General features: G+C 40.7%; 1 protein-coding gene across 2 annotated transcripts; it reads left to right on the forward strand.

Annotated features, from left to right (window-relative positions):
- The first annotated feature begins 3,639 nt into the window (after positions 1-3,639).
- LOC117559063 (neoverrucotoxin subunit beta-like) lies at positions 3,640-18,154 on the forward strand. Of its 2 annotated transcripts, none has more exons than XM_034235708.1 (4): positions 3,640-3,742; positions 10,244-10,381; positions 15,978-16,024; positions 16,724-18,153. In XM_034235708.1, the coding sequence occupies exons 2-4, from the start codon at positions 10,269-10,271 to the stop codon at positions 17,296-17,298; spliced, it is 735 nt and encodes a 244-aa protein (XP_034091599.1). In that variant the 5' UTR covers positions 3,640-3,742; positions 10,244-10,268; the 3' UTR covers positions 17,299-18,153. The 2 variants fall into 2 exon arrangements, with proteins under 2 accessions (XP_034091599.1, XP_034091597.1); XM_034235706.1 differs by lacking the exon at positions 3,640-3,742 and adding an exon at positions 7,681-8,148 and having other exon boundaries at positions 16,724-18,154.
- The last annotated feature ends 2,726 nt before the right edge of the window (positions 18,155-20,880 follow it).

A 20,880-nucleotide genomic window follows, 5' to 3' on the forward strand; every position in this document is an offset into this window, starting at 1 on the left:
ACATCATCCAGGCCCTTGTACTTTGCTCTGTCTCTGGAATCCCTGCTCGTGTCGTTTGCAGCATTTGTGAAGTGATCATGAAGCACTCGGTAGTTTTCCCAGACTGCTCTGACGCTCCTTTCACTTGAAGCCACCCAGCGGATGGACAAAACACGCCCTATCACCAGGAGACGCTGTCCGACTGCTTGCGCACACTGCGCTAACTGCCTCTGATTTTTGGGGGAGGCATGGAACAAGGAATAGAGTTTGTCAAAAAAGATCTGGAAATGATTGAGCCCTGAGACCTCCTTGACCACATCCCCAACTGCCAGCTCTAGACGATGATTGGAGCAGTGCCACACAAACAGGCTTGGGAATTTTACTACACAACTGGGTAGCAACGCCTGTTCTCTTCCCTAGCATGACTGAAGCCCCATCACATGCAAAAGAAACGAAACACTGACCTAAAAAGTCCTCGTTAAAATCTCTTCCAAGACACTCCATTAACGCCTTTGTGATGTCATCAGCCGTTGTTCCATCCAACTCGATCAGTTCCCAAAAAAACGTTTCGGGCTCAGCATCAGCTAATGCTGAGCGTAGACACACAACAAGCACCGTTTTACCACTAATAGTGGTAGATTCATCGACCAAAACACAGAGTTTTCTTTGGTTTTCTGTAATGTCTTTTGCCATTTTTTTCTTCAGCTCATGAGCTATGTGGTCGATGATTTCGCCACAGGTTTTATTGGAGTGCAAAACCCTGCCCACGTTCAGCCCATTCAGTTTTCTGTACATTGAAATCAATTGGCATGTCTGTGAATGGCCGGCTATGTTTGCCAATTTTATATGCCGTTCGAAAAACTCTGATAGTGGTGTCTAATTCAGATTTATGCATAGACTGCACTTGATGTTGAATAGTTTCACGTGAAGCAGATGTAAGGATGTCAGCAGCTTTTACATGGGCTTGTGATTCTTTATGTTCTTTGATTTTTTTTTCTCAGGCTAGCTTGTTGTTTGCCCTTGTCAACACCGAAATGAGACACTGCACACTCACCCCATTCAGTTGACAGTTTCAGTCCTTGTCCAGTGTGTATTCCCAAAGATTTGACATCTCTGCATATCCGACATCCTAGCTTCTTATCTTTAAGAAGGAGCCATGCATTGGTCTTGCAAAAATATTGCACCTGGTCCGTTGTCCAGCAGTCAGGTGCATCGCTTTGCCCGGTGTTGGTGGTGGCAGTTGCGCCAGCAGCAGCTAACGTTAGAGGCTCTGGAGGAGGCGGCGGAGCTAGTGCTAATGCTAATGCACTAGAACTTGGAGCAGGAGGATCAACCAAAGAAAGCTCCCCATCAGACACAATTTCCAACACAGGCACAGCATTCTCTGTATTTGAAGTTTCTTCCGGCGACAACCGCTGTCTTTTTGCACTTTTATTAATCCACGCTAACATTTTAGAAATGCTAATTTGTGACGTGACTTGCTTTCCTTCTCTCGGGGGCGTGCCTGCTCTGTTCTATCACTCTACATAGCCACCCACTGGGTGGGAGTTGCACTGCATAAACACAACACACGTGCATCTAGGTATGTAAATTGTAAAGCATTAAAACATGGTTTTACTAACAGTTTTCAGTATGTTGTTACTTCGGCATTATTATTATTATTACTTTGAAACGTGTATTACTATTAAATCACGGTCAAATAGGTTAATTTTGACATAGTCGTTTCCACCACAGTATTTACATGGAGAATATAAGCCCCGCCCCCTCTCCAGCACGTTCTGTTTGAATGACAGGAGTAAACAGCTGACAGCCGCTGTGAAACTCCAGCGGTGAGAGCGATGAGAATGTCCGTTCGGCACCTCATGACGCATCTACTGAGTACCGGGCGGCTGTATATATATATATGGATGTATAATAAGAACGGCGGGAGAGTGTTGAGTACTGGCACGGTGCATGAGTACCGGAGTACCGCCAGCATGCCGGTACTGAGCAAGAAGTGCCGGTACTCCATGGGTCAGAACCAGAAGTGCCGGTACTGCGTACCGGTGAGTACCGGCCCAATTCCAGCACTGATTACTGGTGTTTTATCATCTATAAATAGCCTGATGAATCTGATGAATTAACATTACCTCAGCACTGCATAAGTGTGGTCGTCAGTCATATTGACAAAGAACCACTATTATATTATTATAATTATAATTATAATTATGGGCGTTTAAAAGGACGGTATTTCGCTTGTCAGATTCATATTTGCCGCCCATAGAGATGTAACGCCAGGTTGCTATAACAGCCGAAGAAGAAGGCTATGACGCTATCGCGTAAGCTACGTTCTTGCGTAATGCGGAAGCAAAATCTAAACTGGGTTGGAATAACGATAGACGCTGCCGGGAACGAGGAGCGGTGACCGCAAGCTGTGTTGTTAGCATAGACGGTTGTTAGCATAGGTTGTTAGCTTAATACTGAGAGCATGTTAGCTTAGCTTCTTAGCCTGAGCTAGGACTCGAACGTCACGCTCGTTGGCAGCAGGTCCCGCCCTGTCCCTCCTCTTTGCCCTTATTTGGAGAAGGCGGGAGTTAGACTCTGACGACACCGTCGAGCCGTTATTGGCCGACTCCGCCTACTAAGGGCTTCACGGCTGTCACTTCCCGATCTGCAGCTCTGCCCGATCTGCTGTGCGCATGTGCGAGATGGTCCGCCATATTGGACAACGCCGGACGGCAACCCAAGTAGGACAAAATTGACATATGGTTGTGTGTGAAAATGTATATCTCTAAAATGTGTGTTGGTGTATGATCACATTTGTATATGAAAATGTCTGAAGTTCATAAAAACATTCTCAGTGTTCAAGTCAATCACTGCAAAGGGTGACGATATGGCAGAAGGTGCTATATATATATATATATATATATATATATATATATATATACATATATATATATATATATATATGGAATTTTGTATATATATATATATATACACAATTCCAAGCTGGTAAGGACTCTTTCAAATTTAGCAATAATAGTCTGAAGAAAAGGACTGATAACAGAGATTTGCTCTAATATGTATTCAGTATGATAGGCTCTGTCTTAACCCCAAATAATAAAACACAAAAGTCTTCATTCTGTCAGATGCAAAAGTCTTCATTCTGTAATAAAACACAAAAGTCTTCATTCTGTCAGATGAAAAAGTCTTCATTCTGTCAGATGCAATGCAAATCACCGTTTGTCACATGTAAAAACTCTACAAATCACCGTTTGTCACATGTAAAAACTCTGCAAATCACCGTTTGTCACATGTAAAAACTCGCGAATGCGCAATGCATATTTTGTCACATGTAAAAACTTGCGAATGGTTCAGACGGTCTAGATGTCAATTTTGTCCTACTTGGGATGCCGTCCGGCGTTGTCCAATATGGCGGATATCTCGCACATGCGCACAGCAGATCGGGCAGAGCTGCAGATCGGGTAGTGACAACGGCAACTCTGCAGAATCCTATGGGTGACGTCACGGACCCTACGTCCATTTGGAGGGCCGGCCCGCAGGGAGGAGCCTGCAGAAGCTATATAACAGCAGCACCTGAGCTGTTCGGTCTCTTTTCTCTGCTAGCGAGGGCCAGAGACAGCTGCTTTTCTGTCGGACAAATATCCTGTTTGTGACTTTACCGCGCTTTTTATTACCAATTTGAAAACATCTCAGAGACTCCATTTAGTCTCCTTTTTAAGCTTCTCTTTCCTGGACGCGAGAATAACCATCACAGTTAACAGTAAGTACAAAATGTATAGGAGCTGTAAACAATTACATTTACTTGCATTCACTTTGATCAAAGCTCAGTTATGCTACATTAAAATAGCGACCGCCATTACACACACGCGCACAAAGCAACCACGAGGCAGTCTCCTACGCACAGGCATGAGAATCACTCACCTTTCGGCGAAATTCGCCGTTTTGAATCCAAAATAGGTCGTTTGTGTGATTCATGTAGATCTGCAATAACAATATTTTTGGGGTATGGGGGGGTCTGGGACCCGGAATAATCTGCGGGCCGCGAGCTGTTATGTGCCGTCATGACACGCATGGTGTTCTTTTTTTATATATTATAATGCAGCGCGAGCTGTGTGCTCGAGTCTTCCTGCCTGTCGGCTCTGCTGCTCCGCGATGATGGTCTAGCTTCAGCAGCCACATTACGGGTGCGTTCGTTAATATTAACTGTGCGGTCCGGAGTCACTGTGGTACAGACTGGACCGCTGTTAGAACGGGCCGTTCAGGTGTTCAGAGCAGAGCTCCCTGTCGGAGCGCAGAGCGTGATGTAAACTGAAAAGTTTTTCTGTCGCAATATTATCGTTGAGCTAGCTAGCTAGCATACATTGTCACTATCTGCTAACGTTAGCTTTAGCCTTCGTTTTCTAATAGTTTTTCATAGGCTATAAACGGAGGTGGTATAAGTATAGATCTTGTACTTGAGTAAAAGTAGAAGTACTCAGATTTTGTACTTGAGTAAAAGTAGAAGCACTCAGATCTTGTACTTGATTAAAAGCAGAAATACTCAGATCTTGTACTTGAGTAAAAGTAGAAGTACTCAGATCTTGTACTTGATTAAAAGTAGAAGTACTCAGATCTTGTACTTGAGTAGAAGTACTCAGATCTTGTACTTGAGTAGAAGTACTCAGATCTTGTACTTGAGTAGAAGTACTCAGATCTTGTACTTGAGTAGAAGTACTCAGATCTTGTACTTGAGTAGAAGTACTCAGATCTTGTACTTGAGTAGAAGTACTCAGATCTTGTACTTGAGTAGAAGTACTCAGATCTTGTACTTGAGTAAAAGTAGAAGTACTCAGATCTTGTACTTGAGTAAAAGTACTCACGTAAAACACATATTTTTAGTAAAGAGAATATATCATTTTGATCAATGAAATCCTTTTTTTAAAACCAAAAATCTGTTTCACATAAAAAATGTTTTACAATAAATAAATCATTCATTTAATTAAATATATTTCTTAAATAAACAAATTACTTTAAATTAAAGAAAGTGTTTAAAGGAATAAAAATACATTTTATATCAAGTTTCATCACTAACTAGAAAATGTATAGCTATAAAAACTCCTATTTCTTAATAAAATACATTTAAACTAAATTAAGAAATATATTTTCAGTCAAATAATTGTTCTTAAACAGAAACAAATCATGTCTTTAAATTAGGGCCGGGACTTTAACGCGTTAATTAAGATTAATTAATTACACAAAAATTAACGCGTTAAAAAAATTAACGCATTTTAATCGCACTTATTTTTGCACCGCGGAACGTTTCTCACTGGATGAGTTTCAGGCGTACCGATTATACTGGAGCACCAACTAACGTTCATGACTTCAGACAACAACAAACCACAGTGAACAACAGTGGGAAATGTTGTTTTAAAAAACGGACGGATGGAAGCGTCGATAAGAGCACGGTTGTGTGCAAATTATGCAAAAAGGAATTCGCATATCACCGCAGCACATCAAGCCTCAAGTATCACCTCAATGCAAAACATATAGCAGCTAGCGTGGAAGCTAGCGTGGACGTTAGCCTCTTTTATCGCGTTCACACCAAAAAGAGCCGGAACTAAAATTAGTTCATGAGAACCTTTTTACCCCCACGAAAGTCCCTGCTAGAGAGCAGAGAGCTGCTAGAGAGCAGGGACTTTCGAGCGGCTCTCTTGTGAGAAAAGAGCTATATTTCTGATTGGCTGGGCGGATTGCAAACCACGCCCCGTAAAACTCCCAAAAAGTTTTGTGAAGCCGCCATTTTATTATCCTCGCATTAGCATTATTAGCATTAGCATTAGCCCAGCGCAGAAACGCAGAGAGACTAACTTATGGCAACACAAAATAAAACATGGGGAGCGGTGGAGATGAGGAGGTGTCGGCGTTCTGGCGATTTACTCGGAAGGCTGCTGGGACTCCCAGCAGCTTCTACTGAAGCCAGTCCCCAACTCCGGGGACTTCCGGCCGGGGACTTTGGGCGGCAGTATACGCCGTGAAGTGGTTTGCGGCCTGCCAGTAAACCCAAAGAAGAAGAACAAGTGACGTCAGCGGCTTCATTTGCCTAATCCACCCCCAGGTTCAAAGAGTTCTCATGAACTAAATTCTCATGAACCTTTGTGGGAAAAGTACTGCGGTGTGAATGCGCCTAATGGTATACTAAAATCCATGTGAAAAAAATTGCTTCTCACTGTTCTTAGGTCAAATATTTATATGTGATTAAAAATGCGATTAATTTCGATTAATTAATTACAAAGCCTCTAATTAATTAGATTAATTTTTTTAATCGAGTCCCGGCCCTACTTTAAATCAATCAAATTATGTTTCAATCAATGAGGTTATAAGTTTTTCCAAATAAAAAATATTTTAGACATTTAACAAAATACAATAACCAAATGTATCAATAAAATACATATTTCATAATATTCAATAAAAACTTCATAAATTAATGTTATTTTGATTTCAATATTAACATTATATTAAAGTATTCTCTTGTTAGAAAGAAATATTGCCTTAATATATTAAATGATTTTGATCACAATAAAATAATAGTATAATAAATCATTATAAATGTTATAATGAAAATTACTTTTGAATCATTAAAAAATGTATTTAATAAAGTTATTTTAGATATTAATAGCATCTTCTTTTCAAACCTTTAAAAAAAAAATCTATTAAATACATTTTCATCAATAAAAATAAATACAATACTTTTTAGCAAGTATTACGAATAAAATATATTTTTTAATTAATACATTAAAGGTGGGGTAGGTACGTTTGAGAAACCGGCCAATCATCTGAGCCGGCCCGGCTAAAGTAACTGGATGGCCTACCTGCCTGTCAGCCTTCCATCTGTGCACAAACTTATCTCGTGCTCTCATTGGTCATGTGCGCGTTCGTGTGTTGGAGGAGGGGCTCTGTGAGGAAGTGGCAGATTTGTTCCGACTGTGTATTTTCAAATTCTAGCGCACTCGAGCCGGTTTCTCCAAAATTACCTACCATTAATAAAATAACATTTAAATTCAAAATATTTTAAAATCTATTAAATTGTTTTTTCAGACAATTTTGCATAGTAAGAAAATATGTATTAAAGATCCCATGTCATGGCCATTTCTACTGACTGTAAGGGAAACTTCTGCAGCAATGGAGAGTCAGGACTCAGAGAGACGCAAGGAGAGTTGGAGCTTTGATGTCAAACACTGGTAGTGTATTACAAGTATCGGACGGCGAATTTCACATCACAAGTCACAGCAGCCAGAGGTTCTGACTGCACGGGTGGGTTGCCACATCAATTCTGCCCAGCCTCTCTCTCGATAGACCTTTTAACTAGTTTACAGAGAGTTCTGGGAACATTGGAGATAGCCCCAACATCTGGAGACACTCAATCACTTGTCTGACTCTTAGGCTCTGTGACCGATAGTTGCCCGGTCATGAAAATAATATCAACATTATAGCTGAGGCCTCCCATTCCTTAAGACAGATAACAGAGTCAGGGTGGGTCATACACGTCAACAGGCAGAATTATTCCCTCACACTGATCATAATTCCATTGTTGAGGTCTACTAGAATAGATTCACATTGTTCAATGTTCCAAACTCACATTGGTTTCAAACAGCATCTCTGTATAGTATGTGTATTCACTCTCTGTCCTACACGGCTTGTTGGAGCTCCTGCCCCCCCCCCCCTCCCTATGAGCCCAGTGACCGTCTGCGAGACAGCGAAACCCAGCCCGAAACCAGCCCGACACCCGCAGCCTGGCTGTGAGTCGGTGTGTGTGCTCACACACCGACTCACAGTCTCGCCGCATCCCGCCATCTCAGGGAGGAGAAATCGGCGGAGCTGCAGCTGAGAAAAGATTGAGTGTGTGTGTGAGGAAGTCCGGGATTGGTCCATTTGGACCAATCCACGGACATAACGTAACGGCTCCACGGATTGGGCTATTTGCATAAAAACCTTCATAACACACAAGGGGACGGGTAATAACCGGAAAAGCATGACATGGGACCTTTAATGAATGAACTAATTTCAGTCGGGTTTAGGAGTCATTTTGCTGACTCGTGTTAACTGAGAGGAGACGCCATCTTTATCTTTGTCTGATATCAGTATTAGGATGCAGCAGCAGAGACCTGGACCCAGCTGTAAAAGGAGAAGGTTTGTGATCCGGCTGAGCTGTTGAAACATTTCTTATTTAGATCTAAACCGTGAAATATGATTCCTGATATTTGAGGCAGAAATAGTAAATGCAGTATAATAATCCAGATCTAGTTTTGAATTGACTAAATCACATTTTTAAAATCAAGTAATTCCTAAACCAATAATAATTCAACATCAGTAAAATCTTTTTTTAAATACAATGAATGAACGCAATCATTAATAATCTTTGGGAGGGTCCAAGTGAAATCACAAGTCATGAGACGGGAGCCAGAACTCTTACTGTTATTATTTCTTAATAAAGAACAGAGCCAAACCGAGCAGGGACATTTCTGTTGAGGATTGAGAACCCAGAGCCATAAAGCACCAGGAACAAGGACTCCTTCATCTGTCCGGCTGGGGTTCAGTTATTCTTAAAGATGATTTCCCTGTCCGAAAACCAGTCAGTATCTGGTGTGAGGGGTAGGGTTAGGGGTTAGGGTAATGTTGTGAATCGAGTGGCCTGTGTTCGTCGTCCATAACATAACCCCACCACCACCATGGGCCACTCGATTCACAACATTACCCTAACCCTACCCCTAACCCTCGCACCCAATACTGACTGGTTTTCGGACCCCCCCTCCAGACCCCCCCAATAAAGCAAAACTGCATGTTTCAGAGTGGCCTTTTATTGTGGCCAGCCTAAGGCACACCTGTGCAATAATCATGCTGTCTAATCAGCATCTTGATATGCCACACCTGTGAGGTGGGATGGATTATCTCGGCAAAGGAGAAGTGCTCACTATCACAGATTTTTTCAGATTTGTGAACAATATTTGAGAGAAATGGTTATTTTGTGTATATAGACAATGTTTTAGATCTTTGAGTTCATCTCATGAAAAATGGGAGCAAAAACAAAAGTGTTGCGTTTATATTTTTGTTCAGTGTAGTTTGTGAGTTGTCATGATGGTTTGAATCCCCCTTTCTATTCCCTCTATTTCATGCTTCAATAACCAAGCAACACTTTTCTCCCGTGTACATTTTGCATATATAGTTTGCATGTTTGTAGTCGTTCTAACACTTATCGATGCAGAGAAAATGTGTAATCACATTTAAATTGTATTTTTAATAATGTAGACACACACACAAGCAAATTGCAGACTTGAAAAAAATAACCATTAACAAATGTCAAGTAACCAGAAACTGCCCTCTATTCTTTATGTTGTGCAGGCCCATCATTACTGCATTATTAACCTGTTAAGCCCCATGCCACTGCCGGCGGGGGCTAAACCCAACATCTTGCAAGAAACAGCGTCTGAGGTTCTTCTTAACATTTAACAAACTATGAATGTGTCATACCCACCTAACGGGAAGAAACTCAGCTAACTGACGATAGTAACAATTTTTACCGAAACAAAACAGCTGAGATTCTACAGATTCCAATGGTATAAGTCTCATCACTGCACGGCCAGAACTCACTGAGCTAGCAGCCAGAACAGAGCAAGAAAACAATATCCGGTTTCAAAACCATAACAATAATTACGTCTTACCTTTTCTGTTTTGTGACCAAAAGTTGTGTTCAAGGGAATAAAAACGCTGCTGAAGGTTAATCCAATGTCTCTGTGGCACGTTGAAATGATTCCTGATCTTTTTCATTTCATTTCAAACCTTTATTTTACCAGGTGAATCCCATTGAGATCATCAATCTCTTTTTCAAGGGAGACCTGCACTGCATTGATAATCCATCATAACATTTATGGCAATAAACCGGGTATAAAGTTTAGCAGTCCAGGGCTTCAGCTTTCGGATATGCTGCTTGCGCATCATTCTAACTGACCAATGGTAATGTGTATATGGGATTTAAGAACTTCCACTCGATTCTATTGGCTATAACGGTTAAAAAAAAAGGTGTCAATCACCCAAATCGACCAATGGGTTCCAGAGATATGGTCCTGCGTAACATATCAATTATGACAGCCAGCTCCGGTTTGCAGCAGGACACAGAGCGGACAGCAGATATCAGAGCAGATTACAAGGATGCTTATTTCTTTGAGTTTAGGACTTTTTCTTTACGTTGACTTTTGTCTTCTCTTTCCATTTTGTCAAATAATGGCAGGCAGGACACCGAAGAGGAACCAGAAATGCTGGATGATTACTCACCTGTTGATTCTTTGTCGGATGATGAGGACTCCCAGCAGTCAGAACGTGACACGGACAGTAGTGACCCTGATTTTGGACTTCCAGATCGGGAAACGTATGTAATCTCGTACTTGTTTGTATCTATTACTTATTTATTTGGTGTAAGATTATTCATCTATAGTAAATTCACACACTCAAAATGGATGCCATGTTTGCTTGCCTGCAGGAATTATTTACCAACATTTATTTATCTATTTTTTAAAAACACTTGTATTCGGATGGAATTAATACCTTGTAGTGGTTCGACTATAGTTGCTGGGGTGCCAGTCAGGTCCGACCTGACCATTTATAGTTAAGATCGAGTCAAACCCTACAAAGGGTACATGTTACTGATGGGAAAAACATACAGCACATGCCCCTCACCAGTACAATATTTCTGTATTTTCAATATAGTAAATTAATACCTTGGAACAAAAACACACAACACATCTCTTTAAATACAGACAAATAATATATTCAAGTGTTCAAGAACAGTGAGTCCCATGTGAGTGAAAAAAGTGTAATAAATATAGTTCATGAAAAATAGTCCAACAAAAATAATATAATCCACAAAACTCTGTTCCAGATTTTCTTTGTGGATTTCCCGGTTATTCCAAAACAATAATCCACATATCGTATTAGTTTCAGTTCAGTTCACCAACCAAAGAAAACACATCTTCGTTTAACTTCCCCCCATCCTCCCACACGACACTTTAAATAAATACAGATTACCCTGCTTCGTGTAGTCAGGGCTGAGTATAAATTCCAGGCTTTGTTATACGCCCAACCCGGAAGTGTAGCGCCTGCCGGCATTCTACTTACAGTTCCATGTGCTGCTCTCAGCAAGCAGAGAAACAGCGATCCAACGGGGCCGAGCACCAGCTCCCGTGCAGCCAATAGAGGGGTTTATTCCCCCGTGACGATCGCGCCGTCCGTCAGCGTCTCCGATTCCTCAAAACAAAACTCTTCCATTTTGGTTTGCTCGCTTCTTTTATAGACCCGCCTTGTCACAGCTGACGAGACATTTTTAATGGCTTGTGGAGGAGTGGACGGGAGGTTTTGTATAACAGGAGGGATTGTGTGTGTTGGTATGACAGGCAGAATCGCTACATTCCCCCCCCTTGTAAAAACCAAACATGGGGAGAAGACCATCTGCCACAGCTTCCTCCCTAAAAACCTGGGAAATCCTGCTCATCACTTCAATCAATCAATCAATGTTTATTTATATAGCCCAATATCACAAATGTTACATTTGTCTCAGTGGACTTTACAGTTTGTACAAAATATCAGTATGACAATACGACACCCTCTGTCCTTAGACCCTCACATCGTACAAGGAAAAACTGCCGAAGAAAACCCACAGTTTAAAGGGAAAAATGGGAGAAACCTCGGGGAGAGCAACAGAGGAGGGATCCCTCTCCCAGGACGGACAGACGTGCAATAGATGCCGTGTGTAAATTGAAAAGATAATACATTTGCAACATAGGTAGTCCAAATGTTTGGAAATGCATGTGTGTATAATAGGAAGATGAATCCACGAGGATATCCATCCAGGACCTATGATCCAGGACCACAGCCACGACTCAAGATCCAGGGCTCGCGATCCAGGACAGAGGAGCGCAGGATCATCCATGACTCCGGATCCCGGCGTATATAGACACCAAAAAGAAAGACATTTGGGGAAGCTGGGTTAATCGGAACATGAGAGTACACAGGTATAGACAGAGAGAAGGAAGAAGTAAGATGTCCGCCGACAAACTAAGCCTATATCAGCAAAACTAGGGGCTGAATCTAATCAGACCTAACTGTAAGCTTTATCAAAAAGGAAGGTCTTAAGCGCACTCTTAAAAACGGATAGGGTGTCTGCCGCCCGAACACAAACTGGAAGCTGTTTCCACAAATGTGGAGCTTGATAAGAAAAGGCTCTGGCTCCCATTGTACTTTTAGAGACTCTAGGAACAACCAACAACCCTGCATTCTTGGAACGCAATGCCCTAGTAGGACAGTAGGGTATAATGAGTTCTTTAAGGTAAGATGGCGCCTGCCCATTAAGGGCTTTGTAGGCGAGAAGAAGAATTTTAATTTATATCCTGTGTTCTATAGGGAGCCAGTGTAAGGCAGCCAGAACAGGAGTAATGTGGTCCCTTTTCCTAACTCTGGTTAGTACACGAGCTGCAGCATTTTGAATCAGCTGAAGCGACTTGACTGACTTCTTGGTACACCCTGATAATAAAGAGTTACAATAATCCAGCCTTGAAGTAACAAATGCATGGACTAGTTTCTCTGCATCGTTTGAGGCAAGATATGCCTGATTTTTGCAATGTTACGTAGATGGAAGTAGGCGGTCCTTGAAATTGATTTTATGTGGGCGTTAAAGGATAAATCCTGATCAAATATAACACCAAGATTCCTTACAGTCTCACAGGAGGCCAAATTAATGCCATCCATAGTTAGTATATCCTTAGATAATTTGTTTCGTAGATTCTTCGGGCCAAGTACAATAACTTCAGTTTTGGTCGTGTTTAACATCAAAAAGTTTAAGGTCATCCACGTTTTTAAGTCCTTAAGGCAGTCTTGAATTGTATTTAGATGATTAATTTCATCAGGCTTGATTGATAAATATAGTTGAGTATCATCCGCATAACAATGAAAGTTTACAGAATGATTCCTTATAATATTGCCTAACGGAAGCATATATAATGTGAACAAAATAGGTCCGAGCACTGAGCCCTGTGGCACTCCATGGCTAACTTTGGTTTGCGTGGAAGATTCATCATTGACACGTACAAACTGAGAGCGTTCAGATAGATAGGACCTAAACCAGTCTAAAGCAGTTCCCTGTATGCCAACTAAGTGCTTTAGTCTTTGCAATAAGATACACTTTCCTCCTCGAATATTTCCAGGGGGCGTTTTTTCTGCCTTTCGTCCACTTCCTCTGCGGTGGGGAAGCAGGGCTTAAGACGGGCCACATGTACCACCTTTTGGTCTTCTCCGGTGTCTTCCCTTACTTGTACAAAAAGTACATTCATGTCATTGTTAGTGGAGGAAATGTAGCTTTTAACAGGATATTTGTCTTCTTTGGGTTTCTCTGCACGGCTGTCTAACACTATAGCCACTGTGGTTGCAAAACTGCTTCCTTTGCTCTTATTTCGATATGAATCAACAAGAGTCTTGGTCTTGAAAGCCGTCTTTGTACTATTAAGTTGATCGGGAATGTTGCCAAAAAGAGGGTCTTGAAGTATTCTAGCTTGTCTTTCAATAAATACAACAAGGTCATGTAATCTTGCTCTTTGATGGCTCCGCTCCAGAATGTCACAAGCTGCTGTTCTCCACTACTCCATGTCCTGCAGATCCCTCATTGCATTACAGCAGCCTCTCAGAAAAAGTGCATAACAGTGCAGTGACTTTCCATCCTCTGCCTTTATAGTTAAGAGCTTTTCCCATATATGCGTTTGCTATCTTGAGCCATCTCCAAAATGCAGTTTCTTAGCTTCAGCAAAGCCACTATTAGCATCCATATGAAGGCAGCTTCTCACCAGTTCCCTGCAGGATCCCGAACAGGGACGTGCACAGGTACGGGCTAATGTTGCCCGGGCAACAGCCCGTTTGCCATTTTTGTCTGACCTGCCCCTCTGGAGAGAGCAGTTTTTATTTGTTTTCTGTTGTGGCCGAATCAACATGATAAGCCCACAATTAGTATTGTAGCATCTCGCTGCGGGAAACACACCTTGTCAGCGCTGTCATCTGCCCCCAGTCATGTGACTTTGTTTACAATCTGACACCCCCAGCTGTGTCCTATCAACCTACCATATATAGGCATATAGCCATGCACGTGATACTGATGCACATATAACAAATAATAAGTGAGCCTTAAATTAATACATTTTAAACCATAATGTGACTCACAAAAATACCCGATAATTTACAGTTTAATCTAATTTATATTATTATTAAGCCTAACATTCAGACAATAATAACAAAAGGAAAATGGCTCTAACATAGTCATTTGTTCTGGGCATGTCATTTTCGAGCCTGAGGCCTGAAAAACAGGCTCAGGGCTTAACAGGTTAACTAGATGACAATGATCCCTCGCTCTACGCCTCCTGTACCTGTTCGCTCTGCTATCGCGTGAAGGGTCTGCTAACAAGCACAGACAGGTTAATGTTGTTGCACGTCACAAAGCCAGCCAATCGTTTATGGAGGCATTCAAATGTAAGACTGGTAAATTAACTCAGAAAACACAGATTTTCTTTGCATTAAGTCATACTGGGATGTTTGCTGTAATTCATTGCATGTGGCACAGCCCTACCTAGAAACAGTTCCACCAGCCACCACTGTGACTCAGATGTGTTTTATGAGGGTGTGACGGCGTCCTTTGTTTATCTCTCTTGGCCTTTTGTCATCATTCAAATATATAGCTATTTATACCGATTTATATTATTATAGGACACATGTTGAGTTTCTCTCTGCTCCCATAAATCCCCAAAATGTATTTGTTCTACAGGATGCATATCTGGGTGCATTAACACATTTAGCATGATTATAACAGAAGAAATATCAAATGCTTCACATGTCTTTTTAATTTTTGGGATTATTCATTTGTTATCTGCCAAATTCTGACAAAAATATAATAGGGGTGTCAGAGCGAATATTTCAAGTGTAACAAATACATTTTGGTTAGATACAACACATTACCATGAAAATTAGGGATGTAACGATACCAAAAACTCACGGTACGATAATATCGCGATTAAAAAGTCCACGGTACGATATTTATCGCGATATTGAAAAAAGAAAAAAAATGTGAATTTTTTTTTACTTGAATTTGTTTAATTTATTAAATGATACATTTGATTTGTACAGCATTTTATAGGATAGTAGTATTTTAAAGTGTCAACAATATAATAATCAGACCCTGCAATAGAATAACTCAAGTTTCACTTTAGTTTTTCAAGTAACTTGACTCTAACTCACTCACTCAGCGTAATCAAGGTTATCTTTTAGGAATATGAGCATGTCCACATTTCCAGGTAGAAGCTGGGATGTTTGGGCGTTTACAATATCCCCTGCTGTGGAGAAAATTATCTTGCTTGGTACTGATGTTGCTGGGACAGAGAGATATGCTTTGGCCATGGGTGACAGCAGTGGGTCAAACTGTGCATTGTCTCTCCACCTCTTCAAAAACAACACAGTTGTTGCCAAGAAGGTGAGGCTTATTGACAGGGCGAGATATAAATATACTGTTGGTACTTGTCAATATCTCTAGGTGTGTAAATGTAGCCCTGTAAATACGATATGCTTAAATCTGTTGTTTTATGTTCATGTTGTAACCTACTTGCTGCCATGTTGGACAGGTCTCCCTTGAAAAAGAGAATGATGATCTCAATGGGACCACCTGGTTGAATAAAGGTTTAAAAAAATAACATTTAATAAAAAAATAAAATGTAATAAAAAATTGCGGTATATTTTGTCCGTCTCACGACGGTATTGAGACATTTATTTATCGCGATATTCGATATATCGTTACATCCCTAATGGAAATACATTCAGATATTACATTTAAAGGGTTATATGAAATCAGCCTGGTCTTCTAGAAAATATGTTCCTATTCATCCAAACTGCATATGAGTGAAGGTGTATGACGTTGATACTGACTGTGTTTCTTCCTGCAGGATGGAAGATGAATTACTGGAGACGTTTATAGAGCATCTGAGGGGATGTGAGTGTGTTTTCAGTTTGATTCATACAGGTTACACTGATAAACACACTTCATAACAGACAGGAAGCTCACCTCTTCTCTTCACTGTCTTTACAGATACATTCTGATATTCAGGGTGGGGAGGGTTCCTCTAAAATGTATTCAGTTACTAAATACAGGTTAATAAATGTAATCAGTATCTTAATATAAGTATCAGAATATCAAACACCAGCAGCACAGTTTAAAAAAATCAGAAATAAAACCTGAGCAGACAGAAAATACTCTGTTTTAGTTGAACACACTCTCAGTAGATAAAGTGCTCTTCCTACACGTGTTAGGATCCCAGAGATGTGAGCTTCCAGGTTTCCACCTGCTGCAGAAAGAAGACTGGAAGTAACGTCTCTGAGCACCAGGAAAAGTGCTTTATAAATATCATGTATTTTATTGTTAGTCTAAATGAAAACCACAAAGCAGATTCAGGCAGTTCCTCTACCTGTTCCAAGTACTGGACTACACATACATATCATCTACACATGTTCCTGTGAAAGCTTCTTCACATGAGACTCTTTGGATAGTGACAGTAGATCAACAGCTGATGAAGATCAGGCGGTTAGACATCGTTCTCAGTGAATATGAGACGTCAGTCTGAATGGTTTCTGTCAGTCAGTAAAGTAGTTCATAAATGAACAGATGATAACCTGCAGCTGTTCTCTCCATCAGATGCCTGTGAACTGGAGCTGGACTCAAACACAGCTCACAGAGGACTCAAACTGTCTGAAGACAACATGAAGGTGACATCTGTGGAGGAGGAGCAGCCATATGCTGATCATCCAGAGAGGTTTGACTCCTGGAAACAGGTGATGTGTAGAGAAGCTCTGACTCGTCGCTCTTTCTGGGAGGTCGAGTGGAGCGGAGAGGTTACTATAGCAGTGACCTACAGAGGAATCAGCAGGAAAGGAGTCAGTGATGACTGTAAGTTTGGAGAGAATTATCATTCCTGGAGTCTGGAGTGCGCTGATGATGGTTACACTGTCAGGCAAAATAAGGAAATCATCACCCAAACCTCCTCCTCCTCCTCCTCCTCCTCCTCCTCCTCCTCCACCTCCTACTCTGGTAGAGTAGCAGTGTATGTGGATCCTCCTGATTGCTCTCTCTCCTTCTACAGCGTCTCCTCCTCTGACAAACTGACCCACCTCCACACCTTCAGAGGCATATACGGAAACTTATTCACAGTCAAGGAACCTCTCTTTGCTGGTTTTGGGCTCTTGTCTGGTTCCTCTTCAGTGTCTCTGTAGGTCTGAGAGTCTCTCCTCAGTGTCTCTGGTTCCTCTGCAGGTCTGAGAGTCTCTCCTCAGTGTCTCTGGTTCCTCTGCAAGTCTGAGAGTCTCTCCTGACGACAGAAACTGACTGCAGATCAGTTCAGTGTGTTCACCATCACACACACATCTGTCTCACACTCAGACACAACACATTTATCTGATTCCATCCCTATGGCTAACATCATTTTTAAACTTACAAATATATAACATTTCTACATTTACATTTGCTTGTTCTATATTTAGTTGTCTTGCGTGGGTTCAGAGAAACGTGTGATGTTCTTCGGGGTAACGATGTGTTTCCTCTGGTCTCCTGTGGTGCCTTGTATCCTCTTTGAGCAGCGTCAGTGTTTGCTGCCATGAACTGATTCTGAATCCAGTTTGAAGCCACATGTTTCCCATATGCAGTGTGGTATGCAATAATCAGACATATTATTCTTTTTATTCAAAAGATGACGTATTGTTTTTATAATGGTAGGAAACATCTGAAAACAAATTGCCTTCCTTAGCTTCCTCTTGAATAATACTGTAATGTTATAAATGTAAAACTGTGATATTTTTCTTCTACTACTTCTACCACTGGCTCAGATAATGAAGAACAACAAAATAAGTTACCATAGCTATGCGGATGACACACACATTTACGTAACAATTTCACCAGGAGACTATGCTCCAATTCAAACACTGAGTAAGTGCATTGAACAAATCAATGACTGGATGTGTCAGAACTTTCTCCAATTAAACAAAGATAAAACTGAGGTAATGGTTTTTGGAGCCAAGTCAGAACGTATAAAAGTTAGCGCTGAGCTTCAGTCTGCAATGTTCAAAACAACAGATAAAGCCAGAAATCTAGGTGTAGTCATGGACTCTGACCTGAGTTTCAACAGTCACATTAAAACTGTTACTAAATCAGCCTACTATCACCTAAAGAACATATCTAGGATTAAAAGACTAATGTCACAGCAGGATCTGGAAAAACTTGTCCATGCTTTTATCTTCAGTAGACTGGACGACTGCAATGGTGTCTTCACAGGTCTCACTAAAACATCTATTAGGAAGCTGCAGCTAATTCAGAACGCTGCTGCTCGAGTCCTCACTAACACTAACAAAGTGGATCACATCACTCCAGTTCTGAAGTCTTTACACTGGCTTCCTGTGTGTCAAAGAATAGATTTCAAAATACTGCTGCTGGTTTATAAAGCACTGAATGGTTTAGGCCCAAAATACATTTCTGACCTCCTGCTAAATGATGAACCATCCAGATCTCTCAGGTCTTCAGGGACTGGTCAGCTTTCTGTCCCCAGAGTCAGAACTAAACATGGAGAAGCAGCGTTCAGTTATTATGCTCCAAATATCTGGAACAAACTCCCAGAAACCTGCAGGTCCGCTACAACTCTGACTACTTTTAAATCCAGGCTGAAGACTTTTCTTTTTGTCGCTGCTTTTAATTGAACTATTCATATCTTAAACTGCACTGTAACTTTTATCCATGTATTTTTTCTTTTAATGTTTATTTTATTAGCTTTTCTTTTTAATGACTGATTTTAAATGCCATTTTCTTAATCTCTTTCATTTTTTGTAAAGCACTTTGAATTGCCTTGTGTTGAAAAGTGCTATATAAATAAACTTGCCTTGCCTTGCCTTGCCTTCTAATGTTTCTGAATATTTTGAATACAATATTTTCTTTTTATTCTGAGGCTGAGCTTTTGTTTTGTCATAAAGTAAAACTAGCACCAGAATCACTTCACACATCTTCTAACACGCCCCCTACCGGTTCTACTACTACATATATTTTGAAGGTTTAAATGCTATTACCTATTTTTTGGAGAACATTAAATAACGCCACATTGAAGTGCTTCCAACAACACTTGGATGGTCTCCTTTTGGTTATAATTCAATCCACCTTTAGTTCCACATCAGTTATTAGATTGTGTTTCAACACACTCATTCCCTAAGCGTCCAATAACGACGTTTGGTCAGTGTCCGTGGCGTCCAGTTGTGACGCTCCTAGGCTCCTTCAGCGTCATAAAGGGACGCAAATAGCGTTCAACTGATTGCAATGTATTCCCACCTGCGGCGGTATTTGAGGCTCATGGAAGCACGGCATTCGTTTGTGTCGGCTGCCCTTAAAGGCAATGTGAGCGTCCATTCCCATTGGATAACGGAGAATTGTACACCCGGAAGTAAGTATTCCTCTTACTGTCGATTGATTTTACAGTGATATCTGTACTACTCATCGACTAAAAAACACCAGATTATCCTTGTTAATTACACAACATTGATTGGTTTAAATTGTGTGCAATGCTTTTGTATTTTTCCCCTTCGATTCGGAGAAACAAATATTTTTTCGGAGTAAAGAATGGCAGAAAACACTACACTACCCAGAATCCCCAGCTATCGTTTGGACTACACCATGTGCTCTGTTTGACAAACCCCGTGATAGTCCTCAAGCTCTGTGATTGGTGAGTGTGCTCCGAGGGTTACGCCGATTCTCGAACAGCACTTGAAATGGGATGGAACCACGGCAGACTGTCCAAAACTGGATTTGAACGGGTCCACCGCGTCCCCCCCTCCCCCACCCCGTCCCCAGAACTACACATGCTGGCTATTCTGTTTCGCAACATGCTCTCTATCTATGGCACGTCTCTACTGGGAGTTGTAGTTTTAAAAGACGTTTTCGTATTTCCCATAATAAGAAGTTGCCAGTATTAAACTGTGTACATCCCTGGAGGTTTAGGGGATAGGAAACACTCAAATGTAAAACATATAATTAATAAATGGGTGAAAATTCCTTGTGCCCATAATGGGCAGCATTAATATATATACACACATGCCAGCTAAGGTCAGAAGAGCTTTATTTAACAGCTGGTCTTATGTTTGTGACCCCTGTTGTTAATTGATTACATTACATGAATTGATAAGCCTGAAACATGCACTTGTCAAGGTTCAGAGGCAAATTTTGCAAATATGGCAGTAGCCATCGATCAGCTTAAGATAAGATATAATTTATTGATCCCAGGTTGGAAACATTTGCGTTACATCAGCATGTGTTACAGTTGTACATTATGCAGTGGTGTTTATTTGTAAATCATTTAGTATAATCACACAAATTCTGTGTTTTATATTTAACAATTCTGTGTTCTTTATGTATTGATTGTTCAATACCTGACAAGGCCGGAGATGAAATATCTACATACATCTTATAAGGTTATAATACATGATGTATAATATCAGTTAAAATAAGTGCTTCAACATAGTTAACATTGCTGGAGGTATGCACAAATATTGATAGATGTCTTGTAATGCACTATTGAGGAACCTGCGACCCAAGTTTTTCATTCAATGCAGAACTACACCATAGTTGTGTAGGCCTATATGATATGTCAATAAACCTTAGAAAATCTTGAAATCTTGAAAGGGATGTGCAAAATAGTCATTATATACAGTCTTTAATGAACTATTAGTAGAGAATAACGAGTAATGAATATACTTTATAGGGATCCTATTAATATCTAATAATAAAAATAATGAAATTCAATAACATGCTTTAACCACTAGGTG

This window comes from Gymnodraco acuticeps, unplaced genomic scaffold (assembly GCF_902827175.1).
Source record: "Gymnodraco acuticeps unplaced genomic scaffold, fGymAcu1.1, whole genome shotgun sequence".
NCBI classification, from domain to species: Eukaryota; Metazoa; Chordata; class Actinopteri; order Perciformes; family Bathydraconidae; genus Gymnodraco; species Gymnodraco acuticeps.

Excerpts from the sequence above, each read along its gene's own strand:
- LOC117559063 (XM_034235706.1), top strand. The coding sequence starts at position 8,108 with ATGCAGCAGCAGAGACCTGGACCCAGCTGTAAAAGGAGAAG. Across the intron at positions 8,149-10,243 it reads CCCAGCTGTAAAAGGAGAAG|GCAGGACACCGAAGAGGAAC; the intron begins GTTTGTGATCCG and ends AAATAATGGCAG. Across the intron at positions 10,382-15,977 it reads GGACTTCCAGATCGGGAAAC|GATGGAAGATGAATTACTGG; the intron begins GTATGTAATCTC and ends TTCTTCCTGCAG.